The following is a 19,964-nucleotide window of genomic DNA, read 5'->3' as shown; positions in this document are numbered from 1 at the left end:
CACTAAGTCCTGGCGTGTGTGGGATCCCCCAGCTGGTCATTATGATGCCTCATGCATGGAGATACAGACTGAAGGGGGCCGTACTGGAACAGGCTGGTTTTCTGAGCATGCTCAGTGAGAGCATAAGGAATTTTCCACTGTCCTCCTGCCTTGGAGGGGGTCAGAGCTCGTTCTCTGGCTCAGAGCGGTTGTGTATGCATGAGTTATGTTGTAGTGTGTATACAGTGTGTGTGTATGTGTGTGTGTGTGTGTGTGTGTGTGTGTGTGTGTGTGTGCGTGCATGCAACTTTTACACCGTCCTGTCTTGTCCTTGCACCCTGTCTATTGTTGTGTATTTAGTGTCATGCACCAAGTCCAAAACACATTCCTAGTATTTGTGAAAACCTACCTGGCTAAATAAATCTGATTCTGCATGTGTGTGTGCGTGTGTGTCTGTTTGTTTGCACATGTTTTGGCATGGTGAAAATGTGTTTCTGTATGTTTGACCTTCTGTCGTGATTAGCAGGTGACACAGTTTTCTTCTGGAGAGGTTCTACGCAGACGGTATTATGTGTTTCACAATCATGACGTGTTTCCACTCCGCAAGGGCTGGAGGCTTTGCCAACTTTAGGCCTCTTACACAACGCTGTGCCCTTGGTCTACCTCAGCTGATACGAGCCAGGCAGCAGCTAGAACTGACCTTGGATCAGCGCTCCCCCGCTCCTCACAGGCCCATGGCATTATTCAAAAGCATGTTCTGCTAATGCACTCTGACCAAAGTCCTTATAATGTGCTCGACGTATCACACACTTGCAATAAAAAAACAGTAGTTTGTAAATGCCAACGATGCTAGTCATTTCCTTATTGTACTTTAATAATTATTCTACACTGTACCCTTGTACTTTGTCACTACTTTGTGTTTACTCTTCCACTGTATTACTATAATCATTGATTGTGAGTACGTACATTGATATTGTTGTCTGCACGCTGTCACTGTTCTTGTATTTTTCTCTCTGCCATTGGCCATCTGTAAAAGAGACCTGGTCTCAGTATGTTCTTCCCTGTCTAAATAAAGACTTCTATCTATCTATCTATCTATCTATCTATCTATCTATCTATCTATCTATCTATCTATCTATCTATCTATCTATCTATCTATCTATCTATCTATCTATCTATCTATCTATCTATCTATCTATCTATCTATCTATCTAAAGAACAAGAACAGCAAGAACAGCTATATACAAATACAACAGAAAAAAACTTCTTTTTTTTTAAATCATAATGTAAGTTGGAGAGGAGGGACGAGGGATAAAACAAGAAGAACGAGTTCATTGCTGATAAATGTCCTCTTTGCAGATAGTAGAATGACAACAGTACATTTCCTGAATGAAAAAGAGCGTAACCAGACAGGGCTGAACTTTGATTAAAACGACCGTGGTGCAACACCGCCACCTGTTGGCCATCCACTCTCAGTATATAATTTCCTATCAGATTCAAATCCACAATCTTTTTCAATCTTAGAGGCTGCAGTTCCCACATCACATTACAGTCATTTAGCAGACACTTTTATCCAAAGCGACTAACGATAATTGCATTTAACGTAGGAAAAGCCAATGTACTACTACTTGCCAGAACTCACAAGTGCATCTCCTTTCTAAAACAAGTGACTAAGAGTATAATCTAGCGCTGAAGGCAAAGTGCAAGAATAGCAATCTAAAATACAATAGGTGCTTAAGAGGGAGGATCGTTGTAGTACCACTTGAAGAGATTAGTTTTGAGCCTGTGGTGAAAGATGGGCAGCGACTCTGCTGTCCTGACATCAGTGGGCAGTTTGTTCCACCACTGCGGGGCCAGGACAGAGAAGAGCCGGGGGGGGGGGGGGGGGGGGGGGGGGGTGTAGACTAGTGCCAGAGTTTTAAACTGGATGCGCACAGCCAACTTATCCATTACCAGAAGTGCAGTGGAAGGACAGTATTGAGACTGAAGAGAGGATAGTTTTTTCCCAAGCCAGATAGAAGACTAGACCTGAGAGCATTCGAATATGAAATGGACTGTAGTTTGCCTACACCTGGGGGCCCAAGCGCATATGGATTTGAGGTCCCATCCATCCCCACGTGGCCCTATAACGGGTGGTTTGCGTGTAGGGAATGAGCCCTCATGGTGGTGAATGGTGACACATTTGTAGACGCTTTTATCCAGAGGGACTTACAAATTATAATATTGTATATAATACAATGAAAAGGATGTAGGTACCTCATTTACGATGCTTTATTGTCCTTTTTTTTTTATTGCTATTTTTGAGTTGAAAAAAAATAAAGAAAAAATAGACCTCCCTGACAGAAATGAATGGGACAAGACCAATGATTTCTTAGCGTTGACCCGGATGCAATTCCCTCTTTTAGTCTACTTGCCAGCAATGCGAACCCGGAAATGTTGAGTACCCCAAAGTAGGGCTGGGACTTTTGCCCCAAAATCATATTCGAAGTTCGTTTATTTATTAATAATAATATTCGAATATATTCGAATTATTATTAATAATATTTTTTACCATTAAATTCTTACAGAAAGACCTACCTAGGTTTTAAAATAAAGTTGTGCACATTCTGTCCACTAGTGGGCATTGTATCATAGGCAATATCGATAAGCAATGATGTTTTCAGAATGATTTTTTTATCAGATGTCTTAGTTATATCAAGATTAACTGCGAGGGGAGTCCCATACCCAGCTGATAACCCTCCGTTGCGGGTTGGGGGGAAGCAACGGTCGGCTGGGATCCTGCCTCTCATAGTTAACCAGCAACTGGTCAGTGGACGGTACCAGGCAGCCTACGGTATGTCTGAATCAAAGAAGGTTATCAAACTAGCTGGCTAGGATCATTTAAGCATAACAATCCAACGGCTCCAACTCCCCCAAAAGAACCCCTCCACTGCACAAGCACCAACCCCAATAATAATAATAAGCACAAGCTACCGAGTGCAACGTTAGCCTTGCTAACGGAGATAATGCATTTGGAGGAGAGTTGCAGCTGGTGCTAAACGAGGCAAAGGAAGAATATTTTGTGGACTATTATCACATCCATTTCACAGTTGGGATTATACAGAAAGGTGAGGATCGAGCCTGTGTTGGATGACCAACTCAAATGCCTGGCTAGCTCAATATTGTTGTGAGCCGGAGCCCGTCGCTTTCACTGGATGACTCGTGAAGCATGCTACATTTATCTCGCATACTAAACATGTTTTCGTGGAGTAGTACAGGTATGTACTAAATCGTATGTAGTAGGCGAGTTGCAGTATGTACTATATAGTATGTAATTATGGACATTGGGACACGGCCCAAGCTCCTTGGTAAGGGCTGGGTAAGGGCGATCAACCTCCTTGTTTACATTTTTACTTGCTTACCGATTGGCTATTTGGATCCTGCCGTCACAGTCATACAACGACTATTTTTTAGTAACTAGTTAGTAGTTACTAGTTAAGACAACGCCTAAATTGCCGTGGTGCAACCGAAATTAGACACCAAACTAATATGCGACTAACTAGTAGCAACTAAAAGTTTAGTCAGTGTTTAGGCATGACTACATGCTTGGGTTTATGGTGCGTTCCAGGCAACCCGTAACTCGTGTTTTTCCGACGTCCTACACGTGAAAATGCTCTGGAATGGCAGTAGCCTACATCGATCTGTACGAGTTCACGGGTGGGAAGTTACGGGTTTGACTGCCATTCCAGAGCATTTTCACGTGTAGGAGGTCGGAAAAACACGAGTTACGGGTTGCCTGGAACGCGTGCTAACTAACGTCACCTCCTACAGGAGCCCAGGTGTCCAATAGCCTTGCTAATGAGCTCGCGATTGCAACTTCACCAGGCGTGAAATACCCTCTGAATCTGAATCAAAAGCAACGTTTGCTAGCCAACACATTTACAAAAAATTATGCCTATAACAGGTTCGAATATTAAGGGCTGCCTAATATTCGTTCGAATACCAGTATTTCTGTCAATATTCGAATTATATTCGAATCCCGAAGTTCGGACTCCCAGCCCTACCCCAAAGTTAGAAATGTACAGTATGGGTCCCCAGCACTGCCGGATGCCCAATTGCATATGTTGGGCAATTTGCATAACTGACAAAATTAGCATAATTTTGCATAGGTTAATTGCCTATATGGTCAATATTTCAGCAACTGCTTGGCCGATTTGGACAATATTGGAGTCGTTTTGGGGGTTACTGAGGGTGCTGAATCCATTTCTGATATTTTCAAACCAGAAGGGACCATATTTCAACACCCGGAGGGGCGATTTAGATGAAGTTTCGTCTAATGGTGCACTTTCGAGAGATATAGCCCGTCACCGCTAATACACTCAATGGATCCATAGGTGCATAGACAAAATCCCTCAAAAGCACCATGAACTCTCATTTTCAAAGACAGGAAACTCACCGAGTGGTCACTGGTGTCTGTTGATGTTCTGGCAAAAAATTGTCACAAAGTATCCTTCTGATAGGGTTATATTGGTCATATCATATCCATTGATTTGTATCGACAACAAAGCCAGAGATGTTTAGATTAATCCATCTGGGCTATATCTCGAGAGTGCACCGTTTGATGAAACTTTGAAATCGGCCGTTATATATGATCATAACTAATCTTATAACTAGGCTTATAATGCTAAATACCGAACCTGTCCTTTAATGTTATGGAAGCTGCTGCTAGTTGTGAGCTCATGAGCTAACTGCCTATCACAGTCTTATTGTGCTGGATTAGCATTGGAAGCATTAGAACTGATGTGTCCAGGTGAAAAGACCTATCTTACTAACCAGTCCTAAGGAAATACAAGCCTGGCCCAGCCCATAACCAGGCTTGACCTGGTCTAGTCTTATGAACTCTCATTCTCATAGGCCTCAATGTTTTGCACACCTCTTGATTACAGATTAGACAGGGTGATAATGACATCCCTAAACTTAAATAGCAATGCCTTCAAGGTAACAACTTACAGTAATGGTGAGAAATTACTGAGGAATATCTAAAAACAATATATATTAAAACAAAAGATAGTTGTTCTTTTTTTTGCTTTTTACCAGTCAGCAGTTGAGGTCATTCCACAGCCAGGATGTGCAACCCCTCAGGCCACCACATGGTGTCACTAACATCTTACAAGAGTCAAAACTGCCTCCTGAGGCGTTCATTTTAGCCCTATATCTCAACAAAAAGGGTGAAGGTACTTTGTTCTGTGGTCTCTTTATGAAATACTGACTTTTAACAAGGGCCACAGAAGAACCACAAGAGGCGGGGGTTAGGGCTGGTCAGTGGACCCCTGGGGGTTGGGGTGGGTCAGTGGACCCCTGGGGTTTGGGGTGGGTCAGTGGACCCCTGGGGGTTGGGGTGGGTCAGTGGACCCCTGGGGGTTGGGGTGGGTCAGTGGACCACTGGCCCTGTCCTGAGACTGTGCCTGTGTGGACGGCCCCTCCAGCAGAACTGCCCGTTTTGTAGACGCATGTACGGAGTTCCAGTGGAGAGTTACAGCGGTATCCCAGTGGTATCCTTGTGGTGTTCAGTAGGTGGAGATATACGATGCCCTGTGGAGACCCTGGGGAGTGGTCTCTCCCTGGACTACGGGTGTGGCCAGCAGGGGAGCTCATCTGGGAATGAGGCCAGATTCACTCCCAATGAAGGTAAACCAGGTCACAGACAGACAGACCTCACGTCTAGATTTTAACCCGTTCAGTCAAGTACAGGACCACGTGTTTGATAGATAAACTAATCATGATCACCCTCTCTAATACCAAGGTATGGGAGCAATAGGCACCATGAAATGGATCCCCAAATTCCTTCTTCAGAGTTTTGAGGCCCCCCAAAAGCTGTCGATTGTCTAGTCCCAGAATTTCTATGTGACAGACCTGCATGAGTGTAGGCAGAGTCCCTGCTGACTGTTGAACTTTGAACTCACAACAGTAGGTCACAGTATGGATGTAGACAGACTACACTACAGTGCGTGCTGGTATGAGCAAGGCATGTGTTTTGATATGTGAGAGTAAAATACAGCCCGTCCCAAGCTTCAGATCCAATCCACTCAATTTGGGATTTGGTGTCAGTGGGAGGTTATAGGATTCTTTCTGGATGGTGTGTTAGTACGATGTTTCACCAGTGAGCGACATTATGTGATTCTGTCAGGAGAGATAGTGGAAATGGATGGATGATGATTCAGCCTTGAGGACAAGTGGAATGAAAGCCATGTATCGCCGTATAAAAGCTAAGTGCAAACACTTTGCAAGGCACATATCCTTTACTATCACCCTCAACGTCAACAACACACATCTATAATCTGCACTCCTGGTGTTGAACACTTTGGCCCTGACACAGATCATATCAAATCACCCCAGAGACAAGCTGGAGGCTTTTCTTGATGCCGAGACCTGGAGAGAGGGTAGCTTTTCAGACTCTTCTGATCTGATAACGTGGAAACATCACGCGTGCATCACAGGCAGGATAATCCGCTGTGTTTGCCCTCCTGGACAGAGCTGGTCTGCTCAGTCTGGCCTCTCCTGCCAGGACCTGGTAATTGACCGGCATACTAATGGTGCATTTCCCCATCAGCCCCATTTGCATTTTCACAGAGCAAAGACTTAAGGCTGGACTGGACTTTTTCTGGATAATAAGGGGCAAAAGAAAGGCTCCGTCTTAGACAAATGGCCCAGATTCACTCCTAATTGGTTGAGCTATTATGAACAGATTTGCGTGCCCCTGAATGTGCCCCTCTCCGTCTGCCAAGCCACACCAATACAGGACTGACTGACTGACTGACTGACTGACTGACTGACTGACTGACTGACTGACTGACTGACTGACTGACTGAGGAATTCTGTGAAACCCTGGAGGTCTTGGGTATATTTGCAAGTCACAGCTTGTCACAATGATGTAGACAAATAAAGCAAAACCGGGGTAGAATACAGAAAACCTTTCACATTCAAACATAATATCCCAGAGGATTATGGATGCAATCATCAGAGCTATGAAGTATAGATCAAGTTCATCGACATGAAAACTATTCTCCTATGTCCTCTTCTCATCCCATTGACAAGTGACATCATGCAAACAGGCTGTGAGTCAAAACTTACTGTACATCAATCTGACAGTTTGCTGCAAGTTTTATTTGATACATGGCCTTACATGGCCTTATTTCAGGGGTATTCTTCACTAATTATACTTCACCTCACAAGGGAATACGTTTTCCATAGAGGTCATTCAGAACAGCACAAGTTCTACTTTTTTTTCCAACTAACTATAATTGACTTGCTAGTGTGCCACTTACCCTGTGGAATTACTTTGAGATATACCATGTCCCTAATAGCTGCATCATTTCACAGCAATAATATTCATAACCAAAAACCTTCCAAGGGGCTGTATTTTTATGTAGGCTAGCATATAACTTTAGTTAATGTATAATTTGTATGGATATTATTTGTATGGATGTTATTAAACTGTATGCTGTTTTTCTTCATGCTGTGCACCCCAGGAAGAGTAGCTGCAGTCATGTGCAGTAGCTAATGTAATGTAGAATCACATATAATTTTGCTGTGTGCGCGCGAGCACACACACACACACACACACACACACACACACACGTGCGAGTAGGCCCTATGTGTGTGTGAAAAACTCACTTCCTGCTGATTTGATCAGCTGAAGGTCTAGTATCTCCAATAATGTTCTCAATGGTTGCTGGGGGATGCTCCATTTATCCAGCCAGGCCCACAGCATCCACCTCACTGATCTACAATCAGAGGCCCCTGAAAGTCCCCCTCAATGACGGGGCCCCAACGACCCTCACTGATTCACTGCATCCTCAGGGTGAGCATGGCCAAGCACAAAGGGACATTATCAAGCTCGAATTTGGTAAACACACACTAGGACACATAAACAAAATATTTATGTTACGTTTACTCTCATAAAATGTTTCTGGGATTTTCATTGTATCAAAGGTGGAGGACTTGGAAGAGACTCAAACCAAGTGCCAATCTAAGATAGTAATATTCCAAATCCCTCTTCTTTTGGAAAATAACTGGAAGTTTGTTCTTTTTTCTTCAAAGACAGCTACTGTAGCTTCAAGCAAGTCCCTCTGACTGCTCAGTCCACTGAGGGCCCAGAGCAAGGGCCCCTCGGCAAAGATGTGGGACTGTGATAGAGGTTAGAGACAGAACTCTCTGACCTCGGCTCGGAGCAAATCTGGTCCCCCCGTCCTCAGACCTCAACTGCTCTGCTCCAACCAGAGATGCACAGGTGGAGGAAGATAAAGACATGGAAGAATGGAGAGGGGAGAAGAAAGAGGAGCGCATACTCCAAAGGGAGAGAGGGAGGGAGTGCAGTGAAGGGTGAGTTTCGCAGCAGCTTGTAAGAGTTTGTGTAGTTCCTGTGTAGTACCTGTGTAGTTCCTGTGTAGTACCTGTGTAGTTCCTGTGTAGTACCTGTGTAGTTCCTGTGTAGTTCCTGTGTAGGTCCTGTGTAGTTCCTATGTAGTACCTGTGTAGTTCCTGTGTAGTACCTGTGTAGTACCTGTGTAGTTCCTGTGCAGTACCTGTGTAGTACCTGTGTAGTACCTGTGTAGTTCCTGTGTAGTACCTATGTAGTTCCTGTGTAGTTCCTGTGCAGTACCTGTGTAGTACCTGTGTAGTACCTGTGTAGTTCCTGTGTAGTACCTGTGTAGTACCTGTGTAGTTCCTGTGTAGTTCCTGTGTAGTACCTGTGTAGTTCCTGTGTAGTTCCTGTGTAGTTCCTGTGCAGTACATGTGTAGTACCTGTGTAGTACCTGTGTAGTTCCTGTGTAGTACCTGTGCAGTTCCTCTGTAGTTCCTGTGTAGTTCCTGTGTAGTACCTGTGTAGTACATTTCACTTTGTTAATAGAAATCAATTTAGGCAGGTGTATCAGTTAACACAAATAGTTCCATTTTCTATCATCACTGTTCAGACTATTACCAGTATCAATGAAGGCTGTCAGTCTGCCCCATTATTTATGTTGCCCTCCCTTCTTTCTCTCTCTCTCTCTCTCTCTCTCTCTCTCTCTCTCTCTCTCTCTCTCCTCTCCTTAAAGTCTCCTCCCTCAGAATGGGAGTATGAGGAGTTGTCTAAGGAGAACATTTACACCCCTCCTCTACGCCGTGAGCTTTGTTCCTTCGTTCCATCTCTCTGTCGCTACCTCTCTCTCTCTCTCTCTCTCTCTCTCTCTCTCTCTCTCTCTCTCTCTCTCTCCCCACACAACTGGAGCCTCTGCTTGCCTGCCTGCATGCCAGATCTGCCCTCTGTCTGAGGGGAGCTGTGAGCCTCAGTGGGAACAAGTCTGAAGAGGAAACATCTCCACTGGTGAGAGGTGATTGTTTGACACTTTTTTTTTATGTTTTTGAAAACGATTAATAACTGTAAGAAGCTGGAGTCGAACTTTAGCGACTATTAGATAACTATTGTGAAAAGTTACACCTATGTGCCATGAATCCTTGAATCCAAAAATACACAGTTATATAATCTAGATTTGATACAATCTGGATAAATATTCTATTGCAATATTACAAGATTATATGTATTCTGTGAATTTTGTGCTTAAATTTGAGTTTGTTCAGAGTGCTGAAGAGCAACTAATAACTAATCTCCCTTCAGTTGACATGGTTTTTAATATACATTGGTGTGTCAAATGTTTGCTATTGAAGGTAGGATTTATTGTTCATTTATGTGCTCCATTACTCATATTTGAATTTTTTTCTAACCAAGAGTTTTAATGAATGCATGATGAATAAAATCGTTAGCCTCATAGCATAATTGCCTAAGTCATATTTTGGCCAAATTTATATTTCTGCCTAACTCTACTCTCCTAACACTGCTGCTTCACCATGCATTATTGCCCATGTCCTCAGCCTATCAGAATGCTTATTATATTCCAAAATCACTATCCGCCTAAGTCATCGACTTGACTTAGGCATTTTGTTTTTTCTTCTTTTCCGAAAATGTTAAAATATGACTTAGGCAATTATGCTATGAGGCTAACGAAATATTCCTTATCTCAAACGGATGCGTTGCCACAGGCGTTCAGGTGTGCGTTCACATGATGTGCTCAGCTCATGCACCTTGGCTGTCATCATGGATATATTTCATCATGCTTTTGAGTCACCTTTCAAGATGATGAAAGAGAAAAAAGACAACAGATGCACAAGATGCAGTCATGAAATGCGCAGTATTGGACGTTTGTTATGATGCTCTATGTTTCATGCTACAAAGGACCGTGAGCATTAAGATCAGACTCGATCTTAAGATCATTAAGATGGACACTCGATCTCTGTGATCATGAGACCCTCTGCGCAATATACACAGCAGTCCCTCTTTCTCATGTCTCATCTTACCAACTGCATTGCAATGTCCATGTGTCTGTCTCTGGGGATCATGTGTCCTGTCCTGTCTTCTCATCTGTCCCCCAGTGGCCGTCGTCCCCAGGGTACGGCTGAAGAGACAGGTCCTACCGGCCCGTGTCCACCCGTAGCCTCAGCTTCTGTGTGTGTGTGTCAGAGTTGCGGGCCCCCCTCCCCCCCCCGTCCACAGCCATGACCCAAAGTAACGGGGACACCCCGGGTTCCCACAGCAGGATGCAGCGCTTCAGGGAGGGCGTCCACATACGCACCATGAAGGCCAAGCGGAAAGTGGAGGAGATCTCTAAGGAAGATGTCCTGGCCTTCCTGAAGAAGAACGCCTTTGTGCTTTTCACTGTCGCAGCGGTCCTCATAGGTGAGTGTGGTATACCCTCACTTCTTACACACACACACACACACGTGCGTGCACACACACACACACACACACACACACACACACTCACACACACACACACACACACACACACACACACAATCACACTGATCATTCCCTCTTCCTATGTCCAGGCATAATACTGGGCTTTGCGCTGCGTCCCTACAAGATGTCCTATCGAGAGATTAAGTACTTCTCCTTCCCTGGAGAGCTGCTGATGAGGATGCTCCAGATGCTGGTGCTTCCCCTACTGGTATCCAGCCTCATCACAGGTAAAAGGCAGAACACTGAAGCCTCTCCATACAACAGGTGGGGTGGAACAGCCCTATAGCCTGGTGAGATCATCGTCATCTAGGAAATTCCAGCCATTTAGGATGGCAGGTGAGACCTGTTTGATGTTGACTCCCCGTTTCAGACAACGGCATTTAAGTGGAAATGAAGTTATGAGCTGACAGATACATCTTTACGAGTGTTATGGTGTAGTATCCCGGGGTTAGCATTTGAACTGGCTGTACTGTTACCGGAGTGAATCCATAGAGGGCGCTACTAGTTGGCTAGGGGTCACTGATTACTACCACCCATATGTAATAGACAGCATGATAAGTCAGAGTAGACCCAGGTGGCAAGCGAGTCATGTTAAGTCTGTTGATAAACATTACTAGGTATGCTGACTTGGTGGAACTATATGTAGTAAATTAACTACAGTAGATATTACACATGGTCTGTGTTTGGTGGAAGTTTCACTGCTTTTTGTTATTGTTGCACACTTCGGTCGCAGGTGATTGGCATGAGCACAGTCACTTCATTGTGCTCCTTTGCTGTTCCAATGCAGTGTAGAATGAGGGGGGATGGAAGGAGAGGGGGAGGTCTCGAGAAAAGATGCCCGCTGTCTGTAGGTTTGGACGGGGACGCTCCGGGACCGGACCCCGTGGCTCCACTTTACTGCTTCGCCTCACACGGATAAAAGCGCTCAAAGTGCCCTCCGCCTCTTTCCTCAGAGCCATGTGGTTAGTGGCATTCCGTGACGACCCTCAGTACCCCAAGAGGTCTGAAGAGAGATAAGGGGACACAGCCCAGAAAAGAGGCCCACCACTGCCTCTGTACCCAAACGGGCATGTAGCTATGCCATCCACCATACTAAGAGTCCTCTGAGATCCATCCACCATACTAAGAGTCCTCTGAGATCCATCCACCAAACTTCAGAGTCCTCTGAGATCCATCCACCATACTTCAGAGTCCTCTGAGATCCATCGCTTGCTGAAGGCCATGGGACAGGCCCAGTCTGAATGACATGTGAACGCTACCACCTGGTAAATCGTTTGGCACTGGAAGATTTGGTCCTGAATCGATAAGGACTTGTATCTTGCATCAAATGCTCACACCGACATGAAAGGGGTCTTGATTGCACCGCCATAGGCTACCGTGTATCATCATGCTAAAATTCACTGAGTTTAATACTATCATTTTTTAACAGTTTATTTTCCATGGGTAAGACAGGAGATTGTGGAGAGAGAGGGATTAGTTTGTTTCATCTTTCCTCTTTGTGGTGAGCCCCTAGAGCCCGAGAGAGTCGATTCTTTAGTTTGCAGTTTCCATAACGATGCAGAGATGCAACGGGGTTATGGGCTCATGGCAGATGGACAAGTTTTTCAGGCCTCTCTGAGAAGAAAGAGACAGAAAGAGTAGGCTGAGTGGCGTGTGAGAGGTGGGGAGAGGGTTTTGTCTCGTGGCAACGCCCCCAACAGGATTAACGGAGCACATACGTCCAGTTTACAACAGGAGTGTTTTCTTTCTGAACCCTCTGAATGAGGACGACACAGTGCAACAGCCTCTGACCATGTAGAAAGTCAGAGCCAAGTCTATAACAACACACTGTCAAGTTGAGGTCTTTCTTTACTTCTTGTCTCCTTTTTTGCATTTGCTGCTCTCTCTCTCGTCATTCCAACCCTATATCGACTGGCTGTTGTTGTTTGAGTGACAGAATGAGTTTGAAATCCACCTGGATATTTTCTTTCACGCCTGCTTAGAGACGGCACAGATGACCAACAGCCACAAGGCTCTTCACTGGGCTGCCTGCATCCTCCAGCAGGCCAGAGATACTATGAGACTCACAAGCTACGATAAATAGGGCTTCCTCCCCGATGACAAGGAACAGCCTGTGGATCTCTGAGGAAAGTACAGCGTGTACTGGAGACGGGTTCAAATAGAGGTCACCAACCTAAAAGATCTGCCTGTGTCCCTCTGCTTGTCCATATCGTCTCTGTTCACTGGGTTCAGGACCACCTCCAGCCATTGTTGAGAGCCGAGACCCCCCCTACTGTTTCAATAACTGTTCACACTTGTCTTAGTTACAGCAGGTGCCTCAATTCAGCGCTTCTTCTGCACCTTGTGCCTCTAGTTCCCACAAGATATCATCTCTCAACGCACTGAAAGATACTCTCACGCTGTGCACAATATAGTCCTCACAAAGCTGTACCCGTAGTGTCGCCGTCACAGGCTCAGCGTGCTCCGTGGGACATCATAGATCATTCAAATTCCTCTGTTTTTTTGTGATCAGGTATGGCAGCTCTGGACAGCAAAGCCTCCGGGAAGATGGGCATGAGAGCGGTCGTGTACTACATGACCACCACCTTCATCGCCGTCTTCATCGGCATCCTCATCGTCCTCATCATCCACCCCGGGAAGGGGTCGAAGGAAGAGTTCGGAAAGCAGCAGAAGATAGAGGAGGTCAGACCCGCGGACGCCTTCCTGGACCTCATCAGGTAGCCTCGGATGGTCATGGTCAAGGTCAAAGGTCAAAGGTCAAGTTAATTTAGACGATGTAGACAATGATGATTGTCTTTAATTTCAGAAACATGTTTCCACCCAACCTGGTGCAAGCCTGCACACAGCAGGTAAGGTATCACACCACTTCCATATCATTGTGTTGTGGTCCTGCTTCTGTCCGTCCTGCTTGCCTGCTGCTCCCGACCTTCGACCTCCGCGCCCCTGGACTCTCAGCCCCTTAACCCCATGCTCGCCCCTGCCTCTGCTCCCGGCCCCGACTCTCGCCCTTTAACCCCTGACCCTCGCCCCTGCCTCTGCTCCCAGTGACCCCCAGCCATGCACTCCTTGAACTTTGCACACTTGTCACTTATGAACTTTGAGCTTTGCCTCCTGGTGTGTATTGTCTTGTGTTCGTTGTCCTGTCCTGGTCTTTGTCTTCCAAGCCCCAGTTCTAGTTCCTAGTTCCTCCCTCTAGTCCCGCCTCATGCTCCAGCTCTAGCCCCCCTGCTCCTGTGCCCTAGCTCCCTCTAGTCCTAGTGCCCCCAGTCCTAGCTCCTATTACCCCCTTCTCTCTAGTTCCCTGCTAGTCCGTCCTAGCCCCTAGCCCCCCCAGGTTCCCCCTGCTCTAGCCCTGCTCCAGGGGTCAGGTATGGGTCCATCTGAGGTACTGGGGAAGTAAAGGTTCCCCAGTACCTCCTCTAATACCTGCCCCCCCCCCCCCCGCCCCCTCTGTCTCTCCCGACGGTTCTTCCCAGCCCCTAGTTCCTCATAGTTCCAGCCCCAGTCCCTGTTCCCCTGTGTCAGCCCTAGTTCCCTAGTCCCAGTCCCCGTTCCCCTGTGTCAGCCCTAGTTCCATAGTTCCAGTCCCAGTCCCTGTTCCCCTGTGTCAACCCTAGTTCCCTAGTCCCAGTCCCCGTTCCCCTGTGTCAGCCCTAGTTCCATAGTTCCAGTCCCAGTCCCTGTTCCCCTGTGTCAGCCCTAGTTCCCTAGTCCCAGTCCTTGTTCCCCAGTCCCAGTCCTTGTTCCCCTGTGTCAGCCCTAGTTCCTCTTAGTCCCAGCCCCAGCCCCAGTCCCTGTTCCCCTGTGTCAGACCTAGTTCCCTAGTCCTAATTCCACTGCCCTTGTGTTGGTGTCTTGTTTGGAATCCCTCCGTGTCCTTTGTCTGGTGATGGTAGGCTACTGTCTGCACCTGTGTCTCATTGTGTCTTGTTGCTCACCTGCACTTCGTTCATGTTTTCCTTTGTTCTTGTCAGTCCATTATGAATGTTATGAGTGAGTGTTGCCTTCTGTGAATATTTTCAAAGCAACAGCTGCCACCATAGAGACAGAGATTTAAAAAAAAGAAAAAGAAAAAAGAAGAAAATACATACATGTATAGACACAAAGCGTCTGAAACCAAGACTAAGGGAGATTTCAACTTCCACTGAAAGTGATATTCAATGACTTCGGCTCTCTTGTGTATTTAAAAAATGATCACAAACAGCAGGGGAGAGCTGACAGATTTCATTATTCATTGCCTGTCTGAAGCCGCTCAGGACTGGCTGATAGTCCCAGCGGGGGTGGAGGGGGGGAGGACTGGCTGATAGTCCCAACGGGGGTGGAGGGGGGGAGGACTGGCTGATAGTCCCAACAGGGGTGGAGGCCACGGGGGAGGAACATTGGCAGGGTAGCAATAGCAGCGTGGTGGGGACGGGATGAACGGGACGGCCCGGAAACTAGGATGGAGAGGCATCCGCTGAGGGGGGGACAATAGAAAGACATGGAAGTTAGTGTCAGCAGGGGGGCTGCAGGCTTTGTGGTCTGGACACTCCCCCCCGGGGGCTGTGTCTGGGCCAGCTGGACCCTGCAGAATACGGCACAGATACTGTCTGGCCCGGGAGGCTCAGAGGACAGCAGCAGGCTGCTTCGACTTACTGCACTCTTTTAAAAGAGCTCAAGTCAGACCAGTGTCCCCTGATACCTTGACGAAAAGGTTGTCTTTTTAGGACTTCTACTGAATGAATATACAGCACTGGCATCAAGCCTACAAAATCTAAAAGAATCAATATTGGCCGCGTTTCCCGATAAAGAACCTTCTTAAGGAACCCTTCGCCCTTTGTATGGGAGTTAAGAAGTACTTTGGGGTTAAATGCTTCATAACTCGTTCGGGAAACCCGGCCAATGACTGCTGCTTATAGGGCAATGTTCCAACGAAGAGTGTAATTAACAAAACGTGTTTCTCAGATCTTAACGTAATCTTAGATTTTCTTCTGAGATCCTCTCCTCTGCCCCAGTTCAAAACCAAGTACGGGAAGCGGGTGGTCCAGGTGACGGTGATGGTGAACGACAGCGTCTTCAACCTGACCAACGCCACCCAGGAGCTGAGCCATGAGGAGGTGATCCCTGTGCCGGGCTCAGTCAACGGTGTCAACGCTCTGGGCCTGGTGGTGTTCTCCATGGGCTTCGGCCTCATCATCGGCAACATGAAGGAACAGGGTCAGCCCCTGCGGCAGTTCTTCGACAGCCTCAACGAGGCCATCATGAAGCTGGTCGCCATCATCATGTGGTGGGTGTGGTCTGTGAGCGTGCATAGAGACTCTGCCTGAGAGGACCCTACCTGGTTCAGGGAGAAGGCTATAGGCCTATGTGTGGTGGGTGCTGAGGTAACATTTGAATGGGTGAACATGATAAACAATGCTCATACAACCCCTCTGATCATCTACTAAATGCAACCCTGAGTGGGAATGTCACAGTTCTCAATTCTTTATCTCTGACCCTATTTACCCGTTTTAGAATGCATTTTGGACGATCAGATTCAAAGTGGATTGCGCTAAATACACGTGTAAACGGCCACCAAAACGTTTTGTCAACGTTTTTCCTCAAACCACTTGCTGAGGTGGTCTGGGACGCATTTGACCACATATCTAGTCTAAACGCTAATGCGTCCTGATGCGTCCCCGACAAGGATGTAACAGGAAAACACGTCATCAATGCAGGATCATTTTTCGCCTTGTCCTGTGCTCTTTTTCAATTCGCAAATGACTTGTGATCTATCAATCGAAACCGTTGGAATAGTCCAACTATGTTCATTCGTTCTTCACACATCTTCGGTTGCTTTCGTGCGCACTTTTTTCAGTCTGCTCAAAGTCAAACCGACTGATTATTGATTTGTAGTAAGTAAGTAAGTAAGCTTTATTTATATAGCGCTCTTCACAGCACGGATGCACAGAGTGCTTTACAGTAATAAATTAAAATGGCAATACAACACGAGACAAGATTAAAACGACACAGAACAGATAAAACAACAACATTGCGAGCAGCAAGGCGTTATAGATGGCCGAAGGCCTGCCTTAACATGTGTGTCTTAAGAAGTTTTTTGAACATGAGTTCAGTGGATGGCTCTCTCAGGGCCTGGGGAAGAGCGTTCCAGAGTCTTGGCGCCACCGCCTCAAATGCTCTGTCACCCTGAGTTTTTAGTCTGGTCCGGGGCACCGCCAGGAGACCCTGGTCGGATGACCTCAGAGACCGACTCAGAGAGTGGGGGTGTAAAAGTTCTGAGATGTAGGCCGGGGTCCGTCCGTGGAGAGCTCGGTGGGTAAACACCAGGACTTTTAACTCGATCCGGAGGTGAACTGGGAGCCAGTGCAGGGAGGCCAGGATGGGGGTGACATTTGTTTACATGGAACAGCTGTGCGACGCGCACGCAGGGAGTGAGTGAGTTACAATGGTTACTATATTTGTCAGCTGGACACTTGTGGAGACGCATGATACAGGTGTAAACGATTATGTGTCTCGCAGCCACTCTCGCTGTCCACTTGTGATCTGATCATCCAAAACGCATTTTAAAACCAAGTCTGGTCATGCGTGTTTTAGAAAGCAAAGCCTGGGCATATTGAACTCCCATGTGGTGTGGAAGGATTCTATATTTATCTCTCTCTCAGTTCAATCAAACGACTTAACACAGAACTACTTTCCTCAGCCTTTTGCCTCGGGCATTGCTGTAATATCTCATAACTAACGACAGGCAAGGTGATATAGATCTTTAAGGCGACGTTGATAATTACATGTCCGTGATTGGCCAGCAGAGTATCCTGGACGCATCGAAACCCCTTTCCCCTTCTTTTTATGCTCCACATATCTGGAACAAACTTCCAGAAAACTGCTGCAACTCTCAGTTCTTCAATCAAGACTGAAGACTTTTCTTTTTGCCGCTGCTTTTTATTAAATCAAATAATTATTTATTCATACACTGCACTGTAACTTTTATTCCTGTATTTTATTTTTTCCTGTATTTTGTTTTAAATATTATGCAAAGTACAATAGATTACTTTTTATGTGTTGCACTTTGTCTTGATGCCTTTAATGTCTCATGTGCCTTGTTGCTGAAATGTGCGATACAAATAAACGTGCGTTCTGCTCGAGCAGGTATGCCCCTGTGGGGATCCTGTTCCTCATAGCGGGGAAGATCGTGGAGATGGATGACATCACTCAGATGGGGGGCCAGCTGGCCATGTACACCATCACAGTCATCATCGGGCTGCTGATCCACGGCGTGCTGGTCCTGCCCACCCTGTACTTCGTCATCACGCGACAGAACCCCTTCATCTTCATCGCCGGGATCCTGCAGGCCCTCATCACCGCCCTGGGCACCTCCTCCAGGTAGGCCTCAACTCGACACCAATATCTATCTATCTATCCATCTATCTATCTATCTATCTATCTATCTATCTATCTATCTATCTATCTATCTATCTATCTATCTATCTATCTATCTATCTATCTCCTTCAGGTAGGGCTCCTCAACTCAACACCAATGTCTATGTCAGTATCAACATCATCTGGGCTACTAAACCTTACCAACGTGAACTACAGTAGGCTGTACAGTAATGGCCGATGAGTCTTATTTGTCCATGTGCTTCTCAGCTCAGCGACCCTGCCTATTACATTCAAATGTCTGGAAGAGAACAACAAGGTGGATAAGCGTGTGACACGGTTTGTACTGCCGGTGGGAGCCACCATTAACATGGACGGAACAGCCCTGTATGAGGCCCTGGCGGCCATCTTCATCGCCCAGGTCAACAACATGGAAATGAATTTTGGTCAGATCCTCACAATAAGGTAAGAATGAGAGACAGCGATAATACGACATGAATGGTTGTCAGGGAAGGAACAGTTGTAACTCCTGACTCTGTGTTGTCATGCAGCATCACAGCCACTGCAGCCAGTATTGGGGCTGCTGGGATCCCACAGGCGGGACTCGTCACCATGGTGATTGTGCTGACCTCCGTTGGACTCCCCACTGATGACATCACCCTCATCATTGCAGTTGATTGGTTCCTGTGAGTAATTTCCCATACTGTACATCCTTGGGACTGGATTGTATAATACTGTGAACAATCTAAATAATTAAATTACTGTGCACGGTCCTTCAATTTACATGGCTGGGGCTGGAACACTATCACTATGGAACCATTTAGCTCTCTACTTTTAAAGGTCAAACAGACGCTTCATCTACTAACACCCTCGTGACACACTTGACTACGATCCCCAGGGTCTTGTTCCACATATTCCTTTTTTTGAATCTCATATTTTTTGCAATGGGTTTTAACATAGAAACATAATTAGGTTGCCCAAATTAATCATTTCAATTAGAATCCCCTTCCCAGAAATTACATTGCTAATTGGGTAATAAGAACAAATCACACTCGTTAACTGGGATGGACTCCATGTGCAGACGGAGTCAAATTCTTCCTCTGTGAAAACGGATGCTTCCTGCAGTGATTTGAACGTGAGAATAGTCTACAGGGATCCCAGGTGAGCTTCAGTGTTCTGACTGTTCCACTGTAGCAGATGGGAAACGTCCACCATAGAGCTGTGGCCTACTTCCCATCTACATTTTGTTGAGTATGAGGAACCTGTAGGTGAATAGGTGACCTGAAATAGCTGAATGTTTTGAGTCGAGTTGTTGACCCATTGTTGACTGGTTCATTTAACAAGACCCTTGTCCCACAGGCCCTGAGAGCTCTCTATTCAAATTGATTGGAATATAATCCCTACCACCCCTCTGTTCAAGTCTCCTCCCTTATCGCGACATCATCCTGCTTGACCTTTTATTTCTTCACCTCTTCCCTGGGCTGCAGTGACCGTCTGCGCACCACCACCAATGTGCTGGGTGACTCCATCGGGGCGGGCATTGTGGAGTTCCTGTCCAGACACGAGCTGCAGAGCAAGGACGTAGAGATGGGCAACGCCGTGCTGGAGGAGAAAGAGAGGACGAAACCGTACCAGCTCATCTCCCAGGAGAATGACTACGAGAGGGAAAAACGTCCACACACTGAAACCAAGATGTAGCGCTATCCTCACTTCCTGAACATTTCTCAATATATACAGTAGACAACTCTACACCACAGCACTATGTCCAAGTAGAGACATACTGGTGTACTGGTTTCTCCTGTTGCTTATTGTGGCT

General features: G+C 46.3%; 1 protein-coding gene across 1 annotated transcript; it reads left to right on the top strand.

The window, feature by feature from the left end:
• Positions 1 to 10,551: 10,551 nt before the first annotated feature.
• Positions 10,552 to 19,846, top strand: LOC311324089 (excitatory amino acid transporter 1-like; the record flags this gene model as incomplete). The annotated part of the gene is made up of 9 exons (XM_084456473.1): positions 10,552 to 10,732; positions 10,885 to 11,022; positions 13,308 to 13,512; positions 13,602 to 13,644; positions 15,790 to 16,061; positions 17,921 to 18,154; positions 18,419 to 18,613; positions 18,700 to 18,834; positions 19,636 to 19,846. The coding sequence occupies 9 exons, from the start codon at positions 10,552 to 10,554 to the stop codon at positions 19,844 to 19,846; spliced, it is 1,614 nt and encodes a 537-aa protein (XP_084312599.1).
• Between the last annotated feature and the right edge of the window lie 118 nt (positions 19,847 to 19,964).

Source organism: Borostomias antarcticus (genome assembly GCF_949987555.1).
Source record: "Borostomias antarcticus genome assembly, chromosome: 2".
In the NCBI taxonomy this organism is placed as follows: domain Eukaryota; kingdom Metazoa; phylum Chordata; class Actinopteri; order Stomiiformes; family Stomiidae; genus Borostomias; species Borostomias antarcticus.
Note: the sequence above shows the minus strand (reverse complement) of the source record. Positions and strands in the feature narration are given on the sequence as shown.